The sequence below is a fragment of the Ipomoea triloba genome, chromosome 12 (genome assembly GCF_003576645.1).
Source record: "Ipomoea triloba cultivar NCNSP0323 chromosome 12, ASM357664v1".
NCBI lineage: Eukaryota > Viridiplantae > Streptophyta > Magnoliopsida > Solanales > Convolvulaceae > Ipomoea > Ipomoea triloba.
Genome location: NC_044927.1, coordinates 23,254,421 through 23,279,631, shown reverse-complemented (window position 1 = coordinate 23,279,631; position 25,211 = coordinate 23,254,421). Strand labels below are relative to the sequence as shown.

The window sequence follows — 25,211 nt, the reverse complement described above, 5'->3', positions numbered from 1 at the left end:
CTCAGAGAGATTATAATACGAATAAATAACACTCAACATACTGTTATAAAAAAAAATAAAAAAAAAGTGCAAAAGCATATGAGAAGTGAAGTAATAGAAGAAAAAATTAAAAAATTAGGAATGAAAAAAACAAAAAGGAGGAAGATGAGAAACATATTTCATTGTCTATTACATTATACTAAACTCATAACTCTAAACTCAGAGCTGCACAGAACCCGCACATACACATTGTGCAAAGATATACTACAGACGATAGAACTATATATTATAAAACAAACCCCACAGGGCCAAAAAAAAAACTTTACATTTTTTTTTCTTTTTCTTTTTGTTTTTACAGAAAGAGAAAAGAGAGGTTAACCCTGGTCATTTAGCTTTCGGTTCATCATGTCATGGTAATACAGAAGCACACACATGGGCTGACCGAATATGCTAAAAAAGCTCCAGAATATCATATTCCCCACCTGACATACACATACACATACACTATCAATTTAATCACCTCATCTTATATATATACTTCTCAAGAATTCAACAAATAATTTATAATTTATTTTTTTTTAAAAAAAAAAGAAGTTATATGTGCACAACAGTTGCACGAAGATTGAACATCATCATACTGGCTATTGCCAAATATTTATGCATGCTATGATATGATAGACTTGTGTATTTATGCTATGATACTACATAACAGCAGCAAAACGTCTAATAAAAAATTTCAAAAGGCTCAGAAAATCTGGTTGAAAATACATACCATAGGGCTTCTGAATTTGTTTTGGAGCAAATTCGTCAGTATGACTAAGGGAACCTGAAGAGTAGAAGATATTACAATTTATCACTCACACTTGCACAATATGATTTTTTAAGGGTAGAATGATTTTTTGATACTGAAAGACTCACCTGAAACATGATTCCAATGAATGCCCAACATTTGAACATATGACATGGAACCGCAATACAGAGCTGCAGCAGGTAAACAAACGTTTCTATGTCATGTTAACGCCAAATAAATTGACTCAGAAGCTGAGATATATGCAAAAAGGAAGCAACCATACCTCATGGAAAGCAGCAGATATGAAAAAGACAATCAAAATTGCCACCCCCTGCACGAAGGTTGCACCAAACAAGTGAATATTAAACAGAGATGATCTATATCTTATATTTCAAATTGATTCAGAATTTAGAAAAGATTTACCTTTGGTATGCCAATTCTTAAGCAAGGAAAGTATACATGTCGAACCATCCACTTATGAACAGGCTGCCATCATCAAAATCGAAAGAAACTCAAATTAATAATGAACTGAACAACTTAGTACGAGCTAGCTCTCTGATCCCTTTGTTAGAGTCAGATGGAGGTACGTTGCAATTCTCATCGAAAGCAAATGTTTTAGAGCCCGAAAGTAAGAAAGAAAATCACTTGCAAATCAATTTATTGGACTAAGCAAGGTGATTCCAAATTTAGTCGTAGGAAATAAATTTTATGCAAAAAGAAAACGTACCATATTCCACATTCTCCAGTACTGATTACAGCAGCCAAGCGAGTGCAATAAAATAAAAGAATCGATCAGGCTTCTAACCACTCGTGAAATGACAACTATTAAATACATAAGATGAAAGTGTACACGCAAGACTCACCTCATCAATCGTTCTGGCATTCCACCAATCTTTGTAAAATTCACGATCACCAAAACGCAGTAGCTCTGCAAGTATATTTAGCCTGCATCATAGTAGCACGTGTAAGATGATCAGATCAATTTGATCATAAAAAACATCGAAAGATCAAACGAAAAACAAAGGATCGTTATATGCTACCAAGAATAGGTCATACCAAAGATGAAAGAAGCAGTAGAACATGCAGAGCCAGACATATAAGTTAGGAACCGAAAGCTTCAAGACCCTCTCTATGGCATATAAAAGATTTCCTTTCAAAGGGTGTTGTGAATTTCGCACAATTGGGTTGATATACTGCACATGATGACCAAAAAAAGAAATCAGCAAAACTCTTTAGTAGGACAAAATATCATTCTTGAAGGGGAATTGAAAATCACCTGTTCTATGATAAATCCCATCAAACCTGCAAATATTATAAACTTGACTAGGAGACTTGCCACCCAACGCTTACGAATGCATGCATTACGAGGATAGCTCAACTGCAAATAACAATACACCAATATGGAAACAGTAGATCAGAAAATCTCAAACACGAACAAGAAAACTGAATGTCCAGAAAAGATATAGATGCAACACTATTATGGTATCACCTGATAACATAACGTTGGAGCAGCCATGAAGTATAATAAGCTCTTGAAGCTAACCTCATAAGTATAATCCATGTTCGATTCACCCTAAAAAAGTATGAAAGCTTAAAATATGGTAAGTGCTGATAAAATTTGCCAAAAAACATACTGAATAAGTGGAATGAACTGCAGAACATGCTTAATTATATAGAATGATTTTTGAGTACATCTCTGAATCCCTTGCCACAACATTATGCCCAGTGAACAAAAATCAACAGTTTTATTGATCCAAAAAATATGATGCATTAAAGTGAAGCATTCCAGCCTTGCCGAAAAAAGGAAGATGGACATTAAATGCAAACTACCATGATATATAATTAGCTGGAAAGGAGAGTTCACGCATTACCTTATGATGGGACTTTGACAGTGCTCTCATATCATAGTTTGTATGAGCATAAGAAATCAGTTTTAACAACATGGTGCAAGCAAAAAGCATCAACGTGACACCCGATGTAATTGCAGGATCACACCTGGACAATTCCAAAATGAAGAAACTCATTAAACTCATACGCACTCCTTCCACACCTTTGTATCAGAATCTCATCATCAATAGCTCAATGAAACCTCTCCTAGAGGAGGTAGAGATTAGAACTTCACAAGTAGAAAACTGTTAAGAAACTAAAATGGGGAGAAAAGCTAATATATTTCTGTGTTTTCTGTTTGTTCTTCACTGCATAAACTGATACACATATATAGGAGAGAGGGAGAGACAAGACTCCCTAAATCCTGCCCTAATACATGCTAGTGCTCCACTAGCCTTAATATAAGGATTCCGCTACTAATAGTTTATACACTATTAATAGTTTATACACTATACTTTAACACTCCCCCTCAAGCTGGAGCATAGATATCAATCATGCTGCAGCTTGTTACAAATATCTTGCATGAGTCATAGGACATTACATCTAGAGACCAATACCCAAGTCGCAAACTACTTGTTCATTCTGGCACAAAAACTGGTTCATCCTGAACCATTCTTCTTCATCCGCCGACATTTCATAATGCCACGGGCATATGCCAGGTCCGCACCTCTCCTGACAACCGTGCTGTCCATCCTGCAGCACCCCTGTTTCTTCAGAATGAACAAGCTGTACTGCCTTAGGTTTACTGCTAAAAACCTTACTGTTGTGATGCAATCGGATGGTCCTTCAAATGGATCCTCCTGTCACCAAAGATTTCAATTCTAGTTGACCACAAAGCCTACTCTCATTCGGCCACTAAAGGTGTTAACCGCAAAGCATACTCTCATTCGGCTACCAAAGCTGTCAACTTGACCACAAAGCCTACTATCATTCGGCTATCAAAGCTGATGCTACTTCTCTTCTCTAATGAAGGAATGCCACCATCCCAATTAAACACCACAACGCACCTCCCACTCACACCATAGCATGACTATAAATATGAGATGAATCCCATGACCCAAACATCACATAAACTAAACTTAATACCAAATTAAATTAAAACAAACTAAACAACACAATCTACTGCCCAATTATTCCCCTTCATTCCACCATCAAAATAAAACCAAAACACACAATACCCAAAACCTGCTGCCCAACAAACCTACTGCAAAGAGATCCTCCCTCCTCATAACACTTCCAACATCAACAACACCATTACTTCATCATCTTCAACAATAGCGGTCGGTGCTCATCACCAACCACTGCCGGAAATCTTCGCTGGCCACGACTGCTCGCCGCAGCTGCCTTCGCCGGAAAAGATGGAGGTCAAAAGGTCTCCGTTGCTGTAGCTGTTCTGCTGCACCGAAAGTGAGAGAAAGAGGGGGACAAAATCGCAAAAGCTACTGAAGACGGGCAGCAGTGACATCATGATGGAATGGGCTCACTAAAACGAGACGAACAAGACAAATTTCTGCCGGAAACCTTGCCGGAAACGGCCTCACGCGCCCCCACGCGCCGGCGCTTGGTCGCCGGAGCTCCGGTCAGCGGTGGCGCGTGAAGGCTCCGTTCGCCGCTTCGCTTCCTCCGGCGGCGTCGCCTCTTTGCTCCGATCAATGCCCAGTAGGCTCTGATACCATGTTAAGAAACTAAAATGGGGAGAAAAGCTAATATATTTCTGTGTTTTCTGTTTGTTCTTCACTGCATAAACTGATACACATATATAGGAGAGAGGGAGAGACAAGACTCCCTAAATCCTGCCCTAATACATGCTAGTGCTCCACTAGCCTTAATATAAGGATTCCGCTACTAATAGTTTATACACTATTAATAGTTTATACACTATACTTTAACAAAAACGAACCATAGAATGACAAGAACTGGATAGACAATGGCAGCAGTTGTAATCATCATGTGTAAAACGACTGCAACCTGCAACATTACAGTGGTATTAGAACAAGAAAGTATTACACAAGGTTTTCAATAAGTATGTACTTTTAAGCATCAACTGGTCACCTCCTCACTACATATGAAGCACTTCCCAACAAAAAACAATACATAAGAATTCCATAAGGAAAAAGATCTAACTTACTGGGTCAATTATACGCTTCTTTTGGACAAGCTTCTCAACAAGAAAAGCAGTGATTGGAAAAATTGGCAGACTGAGGCTGCAACTCAAACATAAGCCATAGAGATCAGAAAAGCATGCTAGAAACACAGTAAGAACTCCAAGCAGAAGGTTTTAGATAAATTACCAGCACATTAGAACTGGCCAATCCATTAAGGATTTCGAACTAAACCAAAAGCCCATCCTTATTAACAGCCCATACTGCAATAGTAGTCATAAGTTTGTCATCAGCCAGTCAAGTATGTAAAGTTTCTCAAAGATTATATCTTATATTGCTGAGATAAAACTGAAGTAGTTAATTTATATGTGAAATGAAACAATTAAGTTTCATGAGGATGATGTATTTGGTATTACATTTATGATGTTTACATATACAAATCAAAAAGGAAAATTCATAAAAAGAAACAAACCTTCATCAGATTTTCAATAATCAGCCTGCTGTTTACAGCAACAAGCACAACTATACAGAGATTGAAGAGACCTGCATGGCTCTGTTATAAGTTGCAAACAGTTGTTAAAATTACAAATGTACTTGAAGCAATGTAAAATGCTTTCCATAACGCACAAATAAAGACCTATTAGTTTAGATTATTCTATTGCAAAGCACTTTGGGGATGATTTGTACTAAAGCAATCAAAATATCAGAGATAGTGAGTTCTATAATTTCCAATTGACCACAAATGTTCACACCCAAAGTTAAAATGGCCTCCTTCACAAATGCGTTTGCAGAAGTCTATCTTTTACTGTTCCTGAGAACATTTCTGTTTACAGGGAGACTATCATTCACAAAGGATTAAACTCAACTTGGCCACTGACTTCTTGGCTTATGTCAGACTCATAAGATCATCCTGTCATAAAGTGCCTTCATTTTTTTAACCAGTATCTTAAGTGGCTTGGGAATAGGTGAAATTCATGGAATTTGAGTCAAAAGAATCATTAACAAGTGAACAAACACTACATAGAGTTGAGTCAAAAGAAGTCCGACAATAGTGCAGAATCTCAATCTATGACTTTATGCTTGAGTTTGTCCTTCTGGCCCTTTTAACTTACATTCAATTGGTTTTAGTTACTCAGGGTCACTTAATGGCCAAATCACGTAATACAAAGTGGTGTGTTGTACGTGCCCAGAAAGACAACAAATTTATGATTTTGCACTAAAGATCACATAATTTAAAGTATGTTAAGGACATTTATGGTAAATGAGTAAATCAAGATCACAAATATCATGTGCTTTTTCCTCAACCAGTAATAATATTTTTTTTTCATTCTTATGAATCACATGTGGGTATTACATAGCAAGGGAGTGCATTCTAGTCTGTCCAAGTAAGAAAGTAAGCAACCCTAGCATGCAACACATCAAGTCCCTACAATTCTTTCCAAAAAGAAAATTTCTCACCCAACTTGACCATGCACTAAAACATCACTTGAGCCACTGCACTTGCTTAATTACACTGCAGTTTCAATCTTAGAGGATCTAAGCTTCACAAGTTTGCCTTTTTTCTCTCTGGAACCCTGGTAAGAAATTTAACTTATGCATACAGACACTTAACTAAAGAAAGAAACTGCAAGCTAAAATAGCCACCAAAAACTTCACAAAACCTCCCACTGAAAGCTGACTGGCTAAGACCACTAACTCAAAGAAAGAAAAGGCAAGCTAAAATAGCCACCAAAAACTTCACAAAATTTCCTACTGAAAGCTAACTGGCTAAGACAACTAACTGAAAGAAAGAAAAGGCAAGCTAAAATAGCCACCAAAGACTTCACAAAATCTCCTACTGAAAGCTGACAGGCTAAGACCACTAACTTAAACTACAGGGAATAATTCATTAAAGCTCAAGCTCCAATCTTTATTTCTTTTCCCCTATGTGGTAAAAGCCAGGAATTTTAAGGTCCAACCACAGTGTAATTCCTTTCAAAACTAGCAGGTTTAACTACAGTAAAAGAGTCCAAATTGAAAGAAATATTTTGGAACCAACACATAATCGAACTCATCCAAAAACTAGTAGATTTAACTACAGTAAAGGAGTCCAAATTGAAGAAATATTTTGAAGAACCAATACACAATAGAACTCATGGTATTTGCACACATGTTCAGGAAAGGGGAAAAAAAAAATAAAAAATTATAGAGGTCCGTCCATATAGCTAGTTGAACAATGTATACCTGTCTGAAAATGGCGTCGGAGCTTAGAGGACTCTCCTTAATTCGGCGGTGAGCAGGTGACGACGCCCTATACGAAACCTTAAACGACATTCCATCATCCGCTTCTCTGCTCCCACCGCCATTACCACCATTTTGATCATTCCCATCACTGAATTTGTTCCCCGATTCACCCACCGACTCCATTCCTCCACCGACGCTTCTGATCTCACTCTTATCCTCCGCCGCCGCCGACTTCGCGTCGCCGTCCACCACAACCGCATCCGCCGCCGCCTCCAACCCCCGTCTCCTCCGCAGCTTCTGAATTAAATCACAGTTCCTCACATTGCTACTCTCACTACCACTATCCCCAACCTCACCTCCACTCCCCTGCCCTACTCCGGAACTCTCCAGCGGAGTCTCATTGATCGCCATCGCCACCTCAATACCGAGCTCACAAAAAACACTTGCTAAACTCCTGAACAAAACAAAAATTCCACAGAAACTGAGAGAATTCCCTAGAAACCGAAACAGAAATTCAAATTACTTCCATGCAACAGAGAAATAGAGAAAAATGAGAAGCGACCTGAATTCGCCGAATTCGCAAGCTCAATTCCTGAATTTCTCTCAATTTTCGTCTCTCCACTTCTAGAAAAGGAAAGATACGCCGCCAATATATATATATATACACGGAGAAAGAAGACGCTACGTAGTCACGCTAAGCAAGCGCGGTGGAGGTAGTGACAAAGCGCTTTGCTTTATCAGAGTTTGAAGTTCGAAGATGGAAGGAATTTGGAAGTTTGTGACAGGCAAGTAGGTGCACTGTTTACGAACTACGAACTCATATAATCATCTCATAGTTCTAGGACTAGGCCTACTATTTTGCCGCTTCTTAATAAATTAATCCCTACTATTAATATACTAATATTAGTATATATTACTAATATTAGTAATACTAATATTTTTGCACATGCGTTGCACGGAATTAATTTTTTATAATATTTTAATCGATATACAATTATATAAATTATAACAATGAACTGATGAAATGAGTTGGATCGATTGTGTTTTCTAAAGTTACCCTTACTTGAATTCGAGTAAATAATTGTCCAATTATCCAATGCATGGATAAAAAATTTTATTATATATTTAGATAATAAAAAAATTATAAATAATTATAATATTTGAAATTGTACATTTATTTATTATAAGATTAGTGCAAAAGTATCACGCAATTAATTAAATAATATATGACTTATTTGTCTACAATTTTCTTTAAAAGAAATTTTACTCATTCTTCAATTATAAGCTATCAAAAATAACATGATGGACAGACATGATTTATCCACACTTCATGAGTCGTAACCATTGCCACGGTATTCAACTCGATTCACAAGATTGAACTAATGTCTTATTGTTTTCCTACTATGCTACCATGAGAGTTCATAACTTTCAATTATATTCAATGAATTATTATTATCTTGGTGTGAATAATTTGAACATACTTGTTATTAGTATTACTACGTCATCTTTCAATGTAAAAGCTTTACAATTAATAAAAAAACGGACAATCAGCATCAATATACGATAATCATTTAACGACAAATAACTTTTCAACGCTCCACCAAACTACTCACGTTCGGTGGCAATTACTTTTGCTTTTTAATAATGAATGTGGGGCAAAAGAAATCGTTTAATGTTTTGAATAATTGATTATTTCAAATACTATTGATTGATTATTGAATTAGTTAATTTAATTTTTATATTATTCAAATTGACAATTAACAGTAATTGCAAACTTTATCACTTAACACCTTCAAAATTATCTATATGGAAATTATTTTGCAATTGCGTTTTTATTTTTCAATTAAAAAAAAAGGCAAACAAATAAAAGCAAAAGAATAAAGTGCTGACGCAAAGTTGAATGAAACCGAGAAGCATTAGTGGCAATTACAACAGAATGGAATACAAACAAAATTTTCTTTTTAATAATTTAAAAATGATAATGGAAATTATGTGAGCCCGCCATTTAAAACGAATTTAATGATTTCACTTGATAAAGTTTATAATTGTGATGGGTCTAGATTTTTTTTTTTAATTTTTTATTTTTTGTATGTATGTATGGTATGTATGTGTATCTGACAGTATGATCACTGTTTTTGCATTATTATCATAGTGATGCTGCGCTTATAGTAAATATGTACACAAAACAGTTATCACTGTAATATTACAATACATGTTAAAACTTGTTTATAAACGTTGCTCATTAAGTTTAAACACAGTTAAACATGAAATGTTAACATAACTAATTTTTCAAGTGAATTAGAGAATGTTGTTATATACATAAATTGTGAACTTTAACTCATAGGGTGTGGATGAGATGCATGATTTTCAACTTAATAAGTGGTCTCAGGACTTTGTCATCCTTTGAAGTTCTACTTGACAGTCTGACACGAATATATCGGTGTGTGATGCATCATCGCTAAAGAAATCTAAAAATAAAAAATAAAAAATTGTGAACTTTTAACGCTACTAACAAATTTTTATTTTTATTTTGAAAAAAAAAATGAAACTTTATTGAATCTCGAATCATAAACAGCACATCGAACCAATAAAGGGGATTTCCTTAAAAACTACGTACGTACCATTTCATTCTTTGCATAATAATTAGATGGAATTGATATGATGGGAAAATATTATATAGCACTTAACTAATATTAGAAAGTATATTATTGCATTTAGAGAAGCATAAAATGCTAAGAGAATATTCCTCTTCCATTTAAGGGTATCATTATTTTTTGTAATCAAGTAATTATTACTCCCGTATATTATATTAGTTCATTTATGAACAAAAAAGTTTTTCATTTGAATACACTAAAAGCTACTCTAGCTCTAAAAAGGGTGACTGAGTAAATGAAAAATCATTATTGTATAAAACGTTTACAAGTTCAATACTTATCAACATTTTATCGACCAAACCCACCACATAGAGTTTGTGTTTGTGTTTAGTGTTATCGTATCAACATATCAAATAATATGTTTACATGAATTGTCGTGTATACTTAAACTATTATTTTAAAAATCTTATAAGTATATATTAATTTCATTTAACTAACTTAGGGTAAGATGAATCAATTTTATGGTTAAATTATAACATTATAATGTTATATACAATGATATTTGAAACAAATTATTTAGAAAATATAACTAAAGGTGGCAATTCATATTAATAGATTGACATGAAAATGACAATACATACATTAAGACTAAATGCAAACATGACTAGTTAAACTTAACGCGTAACACGAGCACAACACATGATAATTAAACAAAATTAACACAATAAACCTTAATTAAAACAAATAGAGTCAGGTCATTAACATGCCACATATGGATTTATGTAAACGTGTCTCCATAATTTTAACAGATTAAACATGTCGTTAACCTAATAACGACTAGAGACATCAGACAAATTAAACCTAATAAAAGCCAATTAATTATTTTTGTATTCTGTTAAAAAGTTAGCAGATTAATACATATAACATCACGCTGGTCATAAATATAAAATTCATCGCATACCAGCCTTCTGGTTAACGTTGTTGTGAAAGCGATGTGGGAATGTACTTTCATTCGTACGCACAAGAAAAAGAAAGTTCCCAAATAAAGCATCAAAGGATTTAGGCTACAACTTTTCTTGAGAAACAAAAAATAACTTTAACAAATCCCAGATCTCTTTGAGGAATTGACTGGAAACAGACTCTACACGCTTTCTTTCCGATCAAATTTGGGTCACAATCCGGTGCCGGAGGGAAGGGATCCCACAAGGTTTGGTTGTGGGCAAAGCCAAAGATATTTTAACAGCGTCAAAACCATGATCTGGACGCCACATAAGGAGTGCCATGTCAGCAGCAACGGGGCTTTTACGGACAATAAGAGGAAACTGAACTGGCTTCATTGATCCATCGATAAGCCCTTGCACCGGAATGTGCATAAATGGCTTCCATACTGTGAAATGACATCTACTAATGCCCCATATCCAGCCACAGCTGTAACCTGGAAGTGATGAAGAAAGGGCTCGTGTGATTAAGCGAGTAACCATTAGTGGAGCTTCTTATGCTTCTCAAGAATGATTATATGGCGAGGCCTACGGGCATGAAGGTACTAAAATTTACCCCAGATGGATGTAATGAAATAGAAAATGCGGACTCAGGAGCGCAATGAATCTGCGAAATAATCTCCCCACTCATATTGAACCGGCTGAGTGTAGGTTCTGATCCTACCGCCAAAATCTGAGAAATAATCAAATCCTTCAGCAAAAGAGAACATCTAGACAGCTAATAATAAGTGCATGCTAACTTGAAGAAAGGGAGAACAAAGATTCCTTTGCGGTAGCTCTTCAACAAATAAAATAAAAAAATTAAGTATACTAACTTGATGGTCATCAAATAAAACGTCTTGAGTAGCAGAACATGTTGCGATCCTTGATATGCAATCACAGGCAGGAAGGTTCCAGAGTGATAAAGACCGTCCACTTCCACAAGCCTATTAAAGTCGGAGAAATCATGGTGTGTCATTATTGACAGAAGTTACCACTACACAAACAAAAAAGTTAAGAATAGAAAGTCTTACCAGCCAGTTCTCACTTGCATCTAGAGCAATACAACTAATGTATGGAAAAGATCCTTTCAACTTCTTGTCCTTCCTTTGATCAATTATTTGTACACACTTTCCACTTTTGCAATCTATGCTCAGAAAGTACATGCAGTTACACATATCAGAGGAGAAACAATAATTGTCTTAACAGCATGTCAGCCTGTCTATGCTGCAATTAAGTTATGAACTTATGATGCTAAAGGTTTACCCCATATTCGTGCTGTTCCATCTTCTGAACCAGTTATTATCTGAAAAAACAAAAAAGTGATAGTGTGTCAAATTAACTACTAAGCTAAGTGCATGGTTGGTATGCCAAACACAGTCCCAATAAAGAAAACCTATACAGTTTGCCTGTCACCTGATCATGAGAATTGCGTGCAACAATACAATGGAGATAGTCTGAATGCCCCTTGAAGACCATTTTAATTTCACTTTTCTCCTGGGAGTCGTAACAAATCAGAATGGTAAGAATATATAAGAGGAGAAAACATAGGGGAAGGGTACGGAAGGGAAGAAATACAAAATAATAATAACAATAATAAATAAATAAATAAGAGATTGCATAGGCGGTAGGCCATCCAAAAATTACTGAGACTATAAACGTTCTTATAAAACATATACAGTTTGCCAGTCACCTTGAGCAGATACATACCACATCCCAGCAATATGCACATGAATCACCAGCAGCAGCAAATATGGATCCACTCTGTGAATAAGGAGAGACAAACATGGCCAAATCAATTACTGGAGAATAACTCATAGGGTTATCAACCTGTTATGTTTAAATGCTTAGGACATGGCTGTGGCATTCCATACACGAGAAGTCAAGTCACTTTTACAATAACTGATTATGTTCTAGCAAGAAAATAAGTCCTTACACTTTGCAGTAGAGGCTAAGAAGCCCTTCGAAACAAATGCCATAAGGATGGCACAGCCATGTCATTGTTGAACATAGAACTACTTGTTTCACAGAACCAACCTAGACTCAAGTGTTCAGAAATGTATAATAGAAGGACTACAAACCTGAGCATTAACAGCAATAGCATTGTTCTCCGGGATTGGAGAAAGTGCACCCCATGGACCTCTGAGATATGAGTAAAAGATATAAGCACAAACAAAGGTAGATAATTTCACCAAAGAAACTTGTAGGAATACAGCCATAGATAATGAGCTTTTGAACTTATAGTTACATACTAGCGTCAAGAAAAGCACATATGCAGTGGGTGTATGAATTGGTACGTGCAAAAGTGAAATTATATACAAGCACAGATGCCATAATGGTCAGAAATCGGTATTCTTATATATTCCTTAAAATATATGACTTTCAAGTTTTACTGTTTTAGAGTAACTAACCTATGCTGAGGATTCACCAAATCAAGTACAGGCATTGAATTGCCTCCTGCAAAAAAATAATCAAAACGTTAGTGAGTTTTGCATTTGATGTACCAACCAAGTACATACCAACAGCTCACAAGTACTGGCTTTGCTTCACCAAGTCAAGTACCAGTTCTAATAATCAGATCTTAGGAAAGAATGGAGGATAACTAGCTATAAAAGTTCAAAAAACAGATAAATATAACACCCTAAAAGTCAATTTACCTTGAGTACATTTGTTTGATTCAGAAATTTCTTCCAATTTCCATCCCCGAATTCGACCATCATCACCACAACTGCATAATATTTATGGAAATTGGAAGTATTACAAGACACGCCAGAAAACACAGAAAGTTTAGAGGGACCAGGAACATGTTAAATGAGACAATAACCTCTTTCTTTACTAGCATAAAACATGTACGTGTCCATGTATCATAAGGATTAACACTTCAATCACAGATATGTAATTCTCATACAGAGCATTAGCACATAAAATCCATATGCATTTTAAAGTGCCTAGAATGTTTCAAACATTATTATAATTGAGATAAAGCTACTCTAGAAAACTAAGGCTAAAAGGCAATTCTTGCCAAGATCTTGCATTTAAAATTGGAGCTCAATAATACCAAAAATGTGAGCTTTGGGCATTACCTTAACAATATTGAATCTTCGCCATTGCCGTAAAAACTAACATCATAGGCAGGCCCCTCATGCCCTTTAACCCACCAATTAGGTTCTGCAAGTGGCGCTAACAACCTACGCCAAAATCACCATATTCATAATCAGCCGAAAAAAATCGAAAAAATATATAAAATTAAAAGCAATTACATGCATAAACTTACTTCCGAGCTCCGACATTGTCATAATTTAAACCCTAACACAGGAAAAAACAGACAAAAATTAAGATTTTAAAAAAATAAGTATATAACTTAAATCGAAAACAAAAAGGAATAAAAATGACGTTGAGATTAATGAATTCGATAAATTTATTGCTCACCAGGAGGGAAGAGATGGAGTATGAGGCGATGGAGCCGTCGCTCGTCGCGGCAAAGAGGATGTCGGGCGTGGAGTTGCCATTCGGGTTCGGGGCGAAAGCGGTTCGGAATACGGTTCTGCATTGGGTTTCTCTCTCCCGTATAATGGACTCTTTGTATGAGTCTTCGTCCCAGTTCATACAGTCCATCACCATTGTCGGGTTTCAGTGTGAAAGTGAGCTCCGCAAGCCAGGCAGGCTCTTGATCGTTTCAACCAGAGTGATGAAGGGCACGATTCGTTATGCGACGTCGTTCTCGTGGTATTTCCTTTTTCCTATGACCCCTAATTTTTGTAGCAATTTGCAGATTGAATTCTTTTCGAAATAGTCCTTCTAGAGTTCTAGTTTGGTTTGTTCAGTTTTCAAGTTTGATTTGTTAAATGCTTACAATAAAAGTAAGATAGAAGAAGCAAATGAAGTAGAGTTGGTTAACTTTTTTTTTTTACATGAAATTGTATGTTAGCATGTAAAGATATCAATATTAAAAATTTATCCGAGTATAATTCACTGGTCGAGATGTTAAGTGTGCGTGTAGTGACTCAGTAAATATACAAGTTTTAATTATCGTTATTGAGATAAATTTCACGATTTATATTCTCTAACTCTCTAAGACCCTTGTTTATATTATTAACTGGATTGAGTACGAAAATAATGTCACCAAGACACCTAGTAGATATTCTACCAATGAGCTTATATTGATCACTTAGAGCACCCTATTAGGAATTTTTATTTGATTTATGTCATAAAGAGTGCCAACATAGCAGGAGAGAGAGTGAAATATGACAATGAGCTTATATTGATCACTTAGAGCACCCTATTAGGGATTTTTATTTGATTTATGTCATAAAGAGTGCCAACATAGCAGGAGAGAGAGTGAAATATGAATCACTTCAGGAGAAGGGTTTTGGAACAGTAATGCATTGACAGAAAAGCCAAGAAACCAACGAAGTTGTGGTGCGCCTGACAGTTTGTTTTTCTAATTTTTTTTTTAAAGAAAAATCATATTTGTTTTATTTTTTCCTCTATCACATTTTCTCTTTCCTAATCACACTTACAAAAACTACTTAAAAAAACCTACTACTAAGAATGCTCTTAATAAATTAATTGATTATGAGTTTACATAGTTTAGATTAGGTCTTATACCTCATTATAAGATATGTATGGTGAACTTATTTTCAAAGAACTTTATCCACTTTTGGTTTCACGATTATTTGACCAGTTTTACATTTGGTTTCCGACTATTTTTTTCCACATTTGGTCATACGACTTTTAAAACATTGTAACATTTGGTCTTACAACTTTTAAAACAATGTCATTGTTGGGCGTTAACCAGGTTGGCCGAGTTCAACCCCTGCTCGATTCGAGATGTGGTGATGTAACTTACCATTAAAGGACGTGGTTAAATCGTTAATGTCCACATACTTATCGCTAATTGGTTGTAAGTAGGATATGACAACCAGATAGCTAAAGAACTCCATAGTTAAGCGTGTGATGTGGTAACTACACTAAGTTATACGACTAGATATAGGTATTGATTGAAGTATGTGGGCTCGGGAATGAGTGGCAGTGGGTCGGAGGTTTCCGAAGGGTTAGGAGGGAGCACATGTCGGGCGTTCGGCATGCTCGCAACGTGTCCCACATGCACTGGTGTGGTCGGCGGCCCTTCTAATAAGTACATGTGGGTGTTGATTCCTAACAAGTCCATTCTTGGTGGGATCGGGCAAGGCGATAGGCATAAGGATCTTGTCTTCTAGCGTAATGGTGTTCGGTTTAGGAAATCCGGTCCGAGCGTTGAGGTCGAGACCGAGCTTATGTTATGTTACAAAACGATAAAGCGACCCTGAGCGGGAGAAAACTCATCCTCAACTCAGGTGGGGTTAGACCTATATGAGGTCAATTCCGGTCAGGAAATGCTCCTCGGGGAACACACAATACATATCGAGCAAATATACGGTTGTACATACGAAAGGGATATTCCCTATCAGAGTGTTTGATTTACAGGATGGGTGACCCACTATGATGTAAGTATATTGCAGTGCTGAGATCCAACAATTGGTATCATAGTTGAGGTCATAGGTTTGAATTGATGGCGAAGCGGTAGCCGAGTCCAGTCTCATATGGGATGCGGGCGTATGTCGAACCAAGTCCAGTTCTAGGAGGGGATTAGTGGGCACAAAGGCTAAGGACTGAGTCAAGCATGTTACCGGGCTTTGTAATCAAAAGTTTGGCAGGTGCTGAGAGAGTGAATTGTTGAGCGTCGACCAAGTTGGTTAAGTTCAGCCCTTGCACAATTCGGGAATTCGCTCTGTAGCTTACCATTGAGGGATGTGGCTAACTGGATAACGCCTACTTACTTATCACCAATTGATTTTAAATAGAATATGACAATCAGATAGACAAAAAACTCCGTGATTAAGCGTGCTTGACTTACAGGATGAGTGGTCATGTGGTCCTCCAACCTAATTTATCATCACTAATGACCAAATATGTAATTTGTAATATCTAAAAACCTAATCAATGTCTCCTTTAGTAACAACTTTGAGACTATTTTACTTCTCAAACTATGTTTCTCAACCGAACTTCAAGGCTTGAAGTCCTTTGGGAAAAGGGTCAAATAAGCCCTCAAACATTATCCAAAAGTACAATTAAGCCCTCGAAGATTCAAAAAGATCAATTAAACACACGAACTTATCATTTTGGGTCATTCAAACCCATATGACCGGTTGTTCTAGGTGAACAACCGGTCATAATTTTTCCGGCCAAGATTTCGGCAGCCAGCGGCCGGAAATCATCCCCAACCAATGGCCGGTCGTCTTCTCCAAGTGGAGAAGACAAAGACGAACACACGGCATCAGTGGTTCGATTCGTCTTCTCCGCTGTGTAGGATTCTAGATTTGTAGATTTACTAAATTGTGTGTCGTACGCCTATTTCCGGAACATCGTCGGGCGGGGAAGTGGTCTCGATTCCGGCTCATCTCGCATCGGGCAAGAATTGAGGTAAGAGAGACGAATCCTATACTCGCTATTGTCAGATGTGTTTATTGGATTCCATGAATCGATCTTCTAATTGCAATAATTGTTTCGGTCTCAATTCCATAGAGACTTAGCCATTATTGATTCTTCGTTTCGTATTCCACTGTCGAATCTTCCCTTCTTCATCCTTTGATCTATGTGCAGTGACTTTAGTTTTATGCTTGAACTTTGTTGTGTGTTAGGTGGACGAGAGATGAAGACAGTTGCAACTTTACTAGCTACTGTTTTGGTTGTTGGTTGGTTGGGGATGATTTCCGGCTGCCGAAATCTTGGCCGGAAAAATTTATGACCGGTTGTTCACCTAGAACAACCAGTCATATGGGTTTAAATGATCCAAAATGATAAGTTCGTGTGTTTAATTGAACTTTTTAAATCTTCGAGGGCTTAATTACACTTTTGGGTAATGTTTGAGGGTTTATTTGATCCTTTTCCCAAGTTCTTTAGGCCTACTCACTTTTTAGGTCAACATTACACTAAATCAAGTTATTAATTTTGATTATATTTGTCAAATACACATTTAATATTAGATATATCCAAAGCTACAAAGATACATGACTTTAAAATTCATTATGTGATTTAGATTGTAGATTGTCGGCAACTTCTTTTGGTAAACAACACTCCATAGTCTATATTATTACTGATTTTAGTCATCACATTTTAGGCTAAAACTCATAGCTCCGCCCACCATTTAAAGACATCATTATCATGACAAAAAGATTTGTGGTTCTAATCCGCCCAATTATGCACTTGTCTTTTGCATGAACGTTCTAGTGTGCTGACTAAACCACACTTCGCCAATTTGCCATCACACAATTTCACTAATCAAAGTATCAACAGCTTCGTCTATCCAATAAAAACTTGGGTAGCACCAAACTTTAGTCATGTCATCATAATTGAAGTATCCTATCATTCAAGATAAGTTTTTATTAAAACAACCAGCTAAAATGCTAAATTGATCGAATTATTAAATTAATAATTTTTCACTACGATCAACTTAATAATCTCACTCTTAATTAGAAGAGCTTATTGAGTTTCTTAATTTGAACCAATTACTACTATGTTAGAATGTAATATTTGTTCATAACTATTACTTCAACCTAAACACAAGGAGTTAATACCGTCCTCACTGAAACTCGAACTAACCTTCCATTTAGGAGAACCACTTCATGCCACCAGACTTGTATACCATACTTTCTCACTGGAACTCGAACTAACCTTCCATTTAGGAGAACCACTTCGTGCCACCAAACTTATATACCAAAAGAACCACTTCATGCCACCAGACTTGTATACCAGACTTTCTCACTGGAACTCGAACTAACCTTCCATTTAGGAGAACCACTTCGTGCCACCAAACTTATATACCAGACTTTTAACTAATCGTTATTGGTAGAATTTAAAAACTTAGAAAATAAATAAATACTCAAAATTTGTAATGGACATCCCTAAGCATAAAAGATTTTAACATTTACACAATTCTTACAGTATTTGATACTAAAGACTAGCAAACATCGTAAAGCAGCCAGGATGTGTACATCTCATGGGTGCTGGGAAACCTTAAACTTGTATCTTACAAAGCAGCAAAGCAGAAAGAGAAACTTTAGTATACATGCTATAATCTAAGGGTAGATGCTCTCTGTATACCAAAAACTACCAACCTACCAAACTATATATATATATATATATATATATTCTTCTATCCACCCTAAATATTTACATGGTGGATACAAACTAGACAACAAGAAAAACGCAATAAACATCAACAGATCAGACATGATTATCTAACCGCCATCACCATTCTTGATCAGTATTTGTTGCAGCCCGGCTGCATGTCTGCAGATTTTCTTCCCTGAAGTGAACTATTCTCAGTTCTGCAGAAAAACATTCAGAGAATTATTAGCTCAATTCTCGTACCAAACTAATGTGAAACCAGTCATCACACTATTGACTTGTAACCAGAAGGTTATAAGTTCGAATCCCAACTAAAATACACTATGGACAACTTAAAGGAACGTCGTGTAAGTGAAGCGGCCTATTAGTCACAATGAAGGGGCTATACTGATTTGCCCTTATGGGTAAATCAGCAGGGCCCTCGAGTAACTGAAGCAGCCTATTAACCTAGGCCCTCGAGTAGGTGAGGTGGCCTAATAGGCCCTCGAGGCCTAGAGTAGCTAAGGGCTCGGGTAGTACAACGGTTTTCCCTCTTAAAAAAATAATAAAAATAAAATAAAAATAAAAAGAGTTCATACTGGTGTTAAGTATCCCCATTCCGGAGGCCTGGCAATCAAATCCTCCAGCTCGTGAACAATGGCGGATTGGTGTTTGGCGGTTTCCGCTTCCGTTTCGTTCTCGTAAATCATATCATCCTCCACAAGCTTCTCCCACAAGATGAAGTTCTCAGAGTTCATCTCCGGGCTGTTAGCCGCAGCGGCCGGAGTCTTAACCTTCTGATCCTGGACAGGGCTACTAGAATCATCGGAAGAGAAAAGCGTCTGGATTTCCGAGTGAAGCATCACCAGCTCTTCCTGTCCTCTGAGATTCTTCCCATCCACCGCCGCCGCAGCATTAGTGCTGCTCTCCGGCGCAACCAATCTCCTCTTCTTCGCAACCCTACCGCCGCCGCCATTAATCGCGGTCCTCTGCCTCATCTTCTCCGTCAAGTGCTGGATAAAAAACGGATTCCTAAACGCCTTCACAACGAAGAACACAATATACTTGTGCCTGCTCTCCGTGCTCTCCAATCTCTCCCTAACCATGGCGAGATGATTGTCGGTGGTCTCCTGCTGTTGCTTCAGCCTCATGATCTCCATTTTCAACAGGTTCTGATCGTTCCTCAGCTTGCAAAGCTCCGCCTGCGCCTCGTTGCAGGAATCCACCCATTTATGCCCCATTCCTGGCTGCTGCATCGCCTGGGGATGATGATGATGATGTTGATGCTTCCTCCTCTTGATGCTCTTCAGCAAATGCCTCTTCCCCTTCTGGAACCCTTCGTTCGCAAACTCCCATCTATCTGAATCAATTTTCCTGAACCGCTAAACCAATTTAACAACAAAAAACCCCAATCACGTACAAAGAAAATCAAAATTCAACAGCCACAAGTTGAGATTAACCAGAACAAATTGGTATCAGAGCAGTACAGATAACTAGTTCAAGTACAAAATTTGAAGTACCAATCTGATAATCTAAATCAGACATGTTGAGATACCAGATACCATTGTTGAAATGGCTGGTTTGAGTACAAAATTCGAAGTATCAAAGTTCGTGAACTAGTTCAAGTGCAAAATTCGAGGTATCAATCTGAATACCATGGTTGAGATGGATAGTTTGAGTACAAAATTCGAGGTATCAAAGTTTGGATGGAGTGCTTACATATGTGTTGAGCTGGCGAATGAAGCTGGAGAAATTGTTGTGCTTGAAGTATTTAGGGAGGACATCAGTGGAAAGCCTGTGAGGGTCCCAGACAACGAAGCTAGCCCTAGTAGGAGTCCATGATATAACAGGGTCAGTGTTGGGATCGTCCACCATGTCATACGTCTTCTTCAAGAACGGCGGCGGCCCGATCTCCCTCAGCCCTTCCAACGGCCGAGGAACCGAGCCCATCATCATCTCTCCATCTCCGCCGCCGCCGATCACACCGGGAATGCCCAAGCCGTCATCTTCAACCAGAAACACCATCGGCTCTTCTTTCACGGCAATGCCTTCATCGGACATCATATGCTGTACTTGTACCTCCATTTTTGGGGAAAACAAACCGGACCCTTTACGTGGTTTCGGGTTTCTTGAAATGGGTTGGTGCGAAATCTGCGAGTTTTCAAGGCATCAAACTTAAAAGAGCGACCTTGAAAGGAAAAGTCTGGGTTGAAGGGTGTGTGTATATATATATATACGGTATTTGCAGGGGATGGAGGGAGTTTGGGGGTTTGTGTATAGTAGTATAGTTACTGTGGTGGTTTCGTGGAGGGTGGTATTTAAGGTTGTGGGGGCGCAGGGAGAGATTGAGGGCGGTGACGGTGAAGCAGATGGCTAAATGAGGAAAAGAAATGTGGAATGGACCGTTTGCTTGAATGTTGCCATTTGTAGTTCTCATCCTCACACTTCATCCACTCCCTCAACTCTTGCCAAATCCCATTTTGACCCACACCACATTTCCACCCCCAACAAAACAAGTTGAAATCGGGAACAACATTAACCAAGTTAGTTAAGGTTAGAATGAATTATTTAGCATTACCTCAAAATTTATAGCTCCCCTAGTTATCAGTCGTTATTCCGTAGACCATGCACCATAGCTAATACTGTAGTAGTGTTGAACGGATACTACAATTCCCTTTCAATACAACTACAGCATCAGTCCAACACAACTGTAGTATCAGCCGTGACTGCGGTCTACAATGCATTGTGAACCATGGTCCACAATATAATTTGTGCCTAGTCATCTACTGTTGGGGTTCCGCCCAACAATTCTTCCTCTCATCACCTGTCAACCTTACTTAGCTGTGATATTACTTGTTACCATCAAACGCTTCGTCAAAATTCATAATTCGTAGTGAATGTACAAATTTATTTATTTTTATTGTTGTCATATTTTTGAGAGATAAGGTGCAAATCTCTTCTCAACAATCTCTAACTAGCTGGAATTGACTTTTCAGTAACTCCAGAGTTACAAAAAAGCTATTGGCTTATTACTCATAAACTTTCAAAATTATTTAATTTTCAATGAAAATAATCTATTAACTTTTTCAATTTGAGCTGATTAGTAACTAAACTAGTTTATTTTGTTGAAATTTTTTATTTTTTATTTATTTTTTGAAAATGTTGAAATTTTTTATTAATTAGATTATAAAAATTGTATTCTCATGTAATACTTAGGAGTTTCAATTGTCTCAACATCACAAAAGGAAAGTTGAAGGAGACGAAAAAGATACAGTTGAACATAAAATTGGTATTTATCCGGAGAAAATCTATTTAGTGGACAGTGTAGCAGTTTGACATGTGTCCCGAGTACAAGATTTGGGACGTCAAATCATCTGCAAAAGCTACGTGGATTGTGGGGGAGGCTTGTCGATCAAAGGTGGTGTTGCTTATGGAAAAAGAGCTGCTGCTACGTGCCCACTGCCACTATCGCAGATCATATCATAAAAAGGGAATACATATAATCATATATACTATATAAGGGGCGCCCATGGGAGCCACTCCAAATTTTTACGCTCTCCATCGTATTGGCATCATCGTTAATGTACAATTGTATATGTCACTTGCTACGCACGCATTATATTCAACAATTTTTTATACTATGATTTTATGCCAATAAATAAAATTATATCCTTTTATAGTAATGGTTGTTGGGGTTACGGTAGTTGTATTAAACTCAACAACTATATAATCAACACGTGAAAAAAAAAAAAATTAGCTTAGTAAGTCTATCGAAAAATAACTTCAATACCAAAAGGTCACGAAATATGTCTACTTTGAAAACGTGTCAAGTAGATGAGTAGCCAACACAACAAGAATCTTACGTACATATCAAGTGATTCATACACATTCTTCCTATTAGTTTGTAATTAGGCAACAAACCCACTTATAATTGTATAAATATTAAATAGGGAGACAAGGCATCCGAATAAACTAAGTATGCAAGTTCTTATTTTTATCACAAGGTAAATGTTACGAAAAAATTATTCTTGTAACATTAATACAAAAAAAAAAGAAAAAAAAAAGAAATGAATAAGCTCTTATGGAGTGTATGCAATTCAATTGTAAATTTTTTTTTTGGCAATAGAATTACCGTGTTGGTTAGAAGGAAATTGCAATTCTCTCATTCTGTGGAATTGCAATACATTCACTTTCCCATATGAATTGCAATTCAACGGGGAAGGAAAAGAAAAAGGGGAGAAAAGACTTTTTTATCCCTTGATTATTATTTCAGGTGTCTCATTTTATCAGTCATATACTTATCATTCATTTGTCAAACTAATTATTTTTTATTTGTTTATTTTCTTTAATATATCAATTAATATGATGTCAATATTATGCCATATAATCATATAAATACATAATTATATGTATTAATCTAATATTATGGTGTTTTCCATAGATATATCATATATAGAGAGGGGGAGGGGAGGGGGGAAGTTGAAGTCTATCTCATTTGAGAAGGATATGATAATGGTCTCTCAGCTTTGATCTGCACCCAAAGGCTATATGTGGCATTGCTTCACAAAATCACACTTGGCAGGCATGGATATAAACAGTTGTTGTCCCCAACTTCCCAAACCATACCGGCCGGACGGTTAACCGCTTCACCCATTCTTAAATTCAAAAATAGAAACAACAAAAAAATAGAACACAAAGTATTGCGTGTTGACTCACCTGCCCAAAGTCGCAACCAAGTTGTTGGATGGGTTGCCATGTATCAACAAAGTGATGAGCTCTATGTATCTAGATTGAGCACTTCGTTTTGCTCACGATCAACATTTTCTTCGTGGTTGGATTTATTTGAGAGAACGATTAAAACTGTTGAGACAATTTATAATATTTACTAAAAAGTTATTTACATAATTTGTGATTCGAGCGATATATTATTTCAATTGGACATATAAGAGTAGTGTAAGAACGTTGTGATTAGTTTAGAGCGATTTAATTATATTGCGTTAATCACTATAATCTTATTACTCTATTAAATATAATATAAAGAGAAAAATAAAATCTACATACATTAAAGTTCATCTATCTTTCCTTAGTACCAAATGGTTCTCTTCATTTCTATAACACATATGATATTTATACATCTATGAGAAGCATATTGATTTTTTCACAATATCAGCAAAAATATTAGTAGTGATGATAAACTTGCTGTCAATTTAAGCATTTGTCATTTGTTGCATACTATACATGAGTTGAAGAGTAGATGTACATTTACTCTATTGCATATGTTACCAAAGAGCAAACTATTGTACATTTAACTTGTCTCATTTATATTATAATGATGATGGAATAAGAGTCAAATAGGTCATCGAATTACACACAATAATGCAATTAGGTTACTGAGCTTTAAAAAATTACAATTGAGTTTCTAAACTAACTAATTTCATTCAATTAGTCTAATTTGCAGGTTTCTAATACGTTACCACAAATTTAAAATATTTTTAAAAATAATTATTTAATTAAAAAAAATAGCTCTACCATGGAGACGAAGAGTCGACCAGGGACGAAGAGACTCTTCGCCTCCATGGTCGGCGACGAAGCTCTTCGTCTTTGGCTGGGGACAAAGCTCATCGTCTCCAGCCCATGGAGACGAATAGCTTCATCTTCGACCAGAGACAAATATGTTGTTGTCGTTGTTGTTTTTTTTTCTAAAGTTAATAATTATTTTTTAAAATTTATTTTTAAAAAATTAAAATTGTGATAACTTGTTAGAAAATAGAAACTTGCAAATTGGACTAATATAATGAAATGAGTTAGTTTAGGGACTCAATTGTAGTTTTTTAGTCAAGACCTTGTAGTCTAGTGGCACCAAGGTTGCACTCCCAGATGGGAGGTTGTGGGTTCGATTTCAGTGGAAGCGGTATTGATTCTTTGTGCTTCAATAAGTTGAGAAAGTAATTGTAATTTTTTTTTTAAATTTAGTGACCTAATTGCATTGATGGCCAATTTGACACTTGCGCCTAATGATTCTACCTTGAAGCTACAATTTTAGCATAATTTCAAGAAACTTCATCTTTTGCTAATTCTATATCTTGTAACTTTGTAAGGTCATCATGCCTAAAGTTTTAATTTTTTCCTTTTAATAATGAATACCAAATTTCTAAAACAAATTCCGTATTTAGTTTTTTCAATATCTAAAAAGGATGAGATATTATATTTGTTAATGTTGACCATGGAAATAAATAAATAAATAATGAATTATAGATATTTGTTTTATATAACAAATAATAATTTCAAACTAAGCTTCTAAATAATTGATACAAAATTACAAAAACTTATTATTTTTAATTTGATATAAACTATTAAAAAATTAACCAATATTATCATGAAAATATGAATATTTTAAAAATTGTCAGCATTTTATTTTTATTTTTGTATGAAAATAATGACATGTCACCATAAAAGAAGAAAATAGGACATTAGCCATTATTTCAAAAAAAAAAAAAAAAAAAAAAAAAAA

The 25,211-nt window shown here is 36.3% G+C and overlaps 3 protein-coding genes across 4 annotated transcripts; all 3 read right to left on the bottom strand.

The window, feature by feature from the left end:
- Nucleotides 1-121: 121 nt before the first annotated feature.
- On the bottom strand, nucleotides 122-7,799 carry LOC115998169 (diacylglycerol O-acyltransferase 1A-like). Its single transcript, XM_031237660.1, has 17 exons — nucleotides 7,544-7,799; nucleotides 6,982-7,435; nucleotides 5,231-5,311; nucleotides 4,948-5,021; nucleotides 4,785-4,860; nucleotides 4,557-4,624; nucleotides 2,641-2,764; nucleotides 2,259-2,342; nucleotides 2,046-2,147; nucleotides 1,826-1,962; nucleotides 1,633-1,714; nucleotides 1,497-1,517; nucleotides 1,193-1,255; nucleotides 1,053-1,100; nucleotides 898-960; nucleotides 752-805; nucleotides 122-461 (listed from the first exon to the last, which is right to left on the bottom strand). Exons 2-17 carry the CDS (start codon nucleotides 7,390-7,392, stop codon nucleotides 354-356), a joined length of 1,596 nt encoding a protein of 531 aa, XP_031093520.1. The 5' UTR covers nucleotides 7,393-7,435; nucleotides 7,544-7,799; the 3' UTR covers nucleotides 122-353.
- Nucleotides 7,800-10,440: 2,641 nt separating this feature from the next.
- On the bottom strand, nucleotides 10,441-14,281 carry LOC115998488 (THO complex subunit 6). Its single transcript, XM_031238072.1, has 13 exons — nucleotides 13,982-14,281; nucleotides 13,827-13,858; nucleotides 13,636-13,740; nucleotides 13,210-13,280; nucleotides 12,964-13,009; nucleotides 12,634-12,694; nucleotides 12,263-12,316; nucleotides 11,969-12,049; nucleotides 11,819-11,858; nucleotides 11,587-11,699; nucleotides 11,389-11,499; nucleotides 11,130-11,246; nucleotides 10,441-11,010 (listed from the first exon to the last, which is right to left on the bottom strand). Exons 1-13 carry the CDS (start codon nucleotides 14,171-14,173, stop codon nucleotides 10,909-10,911), a joined length of 1,125 nt encoding a protein of 374 aa, XP_031093932.1. The 5' UTR covers nucleotides 14,174-14,281; the 3' UTR covers nucleotides 10,441-10,908.
- A 4,215-nt stretch (nucleotides 14,282-18,496) lies between these two features.
- Nucleotides 18,497-21,063, bottom strand: LOC115998258 (heat shock factor protein HSF30-like). Of its 2 annotated transcripts, none has more exons than XM_031237779.1 (3): nucleotides 20,420-21,063; nucleotides 19,300-20,082; nucleotides 18,497-18,921 (listed from the first exon to the last, which is right to left on the bottom strand). In XM_031237779.1, the coding sequence occupies exons 1-3, from the start codon at nucleotides 20,783-20,785 to the stop codon at nucleotides 18,916-18,918; spliced, it is 1,155 nt and encodes a 384-aa protein (XP_031093639.1). In that variant the 5' UTR covers nucleotides 20,786-21,063; the 3' UTR covers nucleotides 18,497-18,915. The 2 variants fall into 2 exon arrangements, with proteins under 2 accessions (XP_031093639.1, XP_031093640.1); XM_031237780.1 differs by having other exon boundaries at nucleotides 19,300-20,074; nucleotides 20,420-20,721.
- Nucleotides 21,064-25,211: the final 4,148 nt, after the last annotated feature.

What these genes read in the sequence shown, in the direction of transcription:
- LOC115998169 (XM_031237660.1), bottom strand. Translation starts at nt 7,392, where the DNA reads ATGGCGATCAATGAGACTCCGCTGGAGAGTTCCGGAGTAGGGCAGGGG. An exon ending in CTCCAACGTTATGTTATCAG is followed by an intron (nt 2,148 to 2,258) that starts GTGATACCATAA and finishes TGTTATTTGCAG; the next exon opens with TTGAGCTATCCTCGTAATGC. An exon ending in ACTGGAGAATGTGGAATATG is followed by an intron (nt 1,256 to 1,496) that starts GTACGTTTTCTT and finishes TGATGATGGCAG; the next exon opens with CCTGTTCATAAGTGGATGGT.
- LOC115998488 (XM_031238072.1), bottom strand. Translation starts at nt 14,173, where the DNA reads ATGGTGATGGACTGTATGAACTGGGACGAAGACTCATACAAAGAGTCC. An exon ending in TTGGTGAATCCTCAGCATAG is followed by an intron (nt 12,695 to 12,963) that starts GTTAGTTACTCT and finishes CTCATATCTCAG; the next exon opens with AGGTCCATGGGGTGCACTTT. An exon ending in TTTTATTTGATGACCATCAA is followed by an intron (nt 11,247 to 11,388) that starts GTTAGTATACTT and finishes ATTATTTCTCAG; the next exon opens with ATTTTGGCGGTAGGATCAGA.
- LOC115998258 (XM_031237779.1), bottom strand. Translation starts at nt 20,785, where the DNA reads ATGGAGGTACAAGTACAGCATATGATGTCCGATGAAGGCATTGCCGTG. An exon ending in TTCGCCAGCTCAACACATAT is followed by an intron (nt 20,083 to 20,419) that starts GTAAGCACTCCA and finishes AAATTGGTTTAG; the next exon opens with CGGTTCAGGAAAATTGATTC.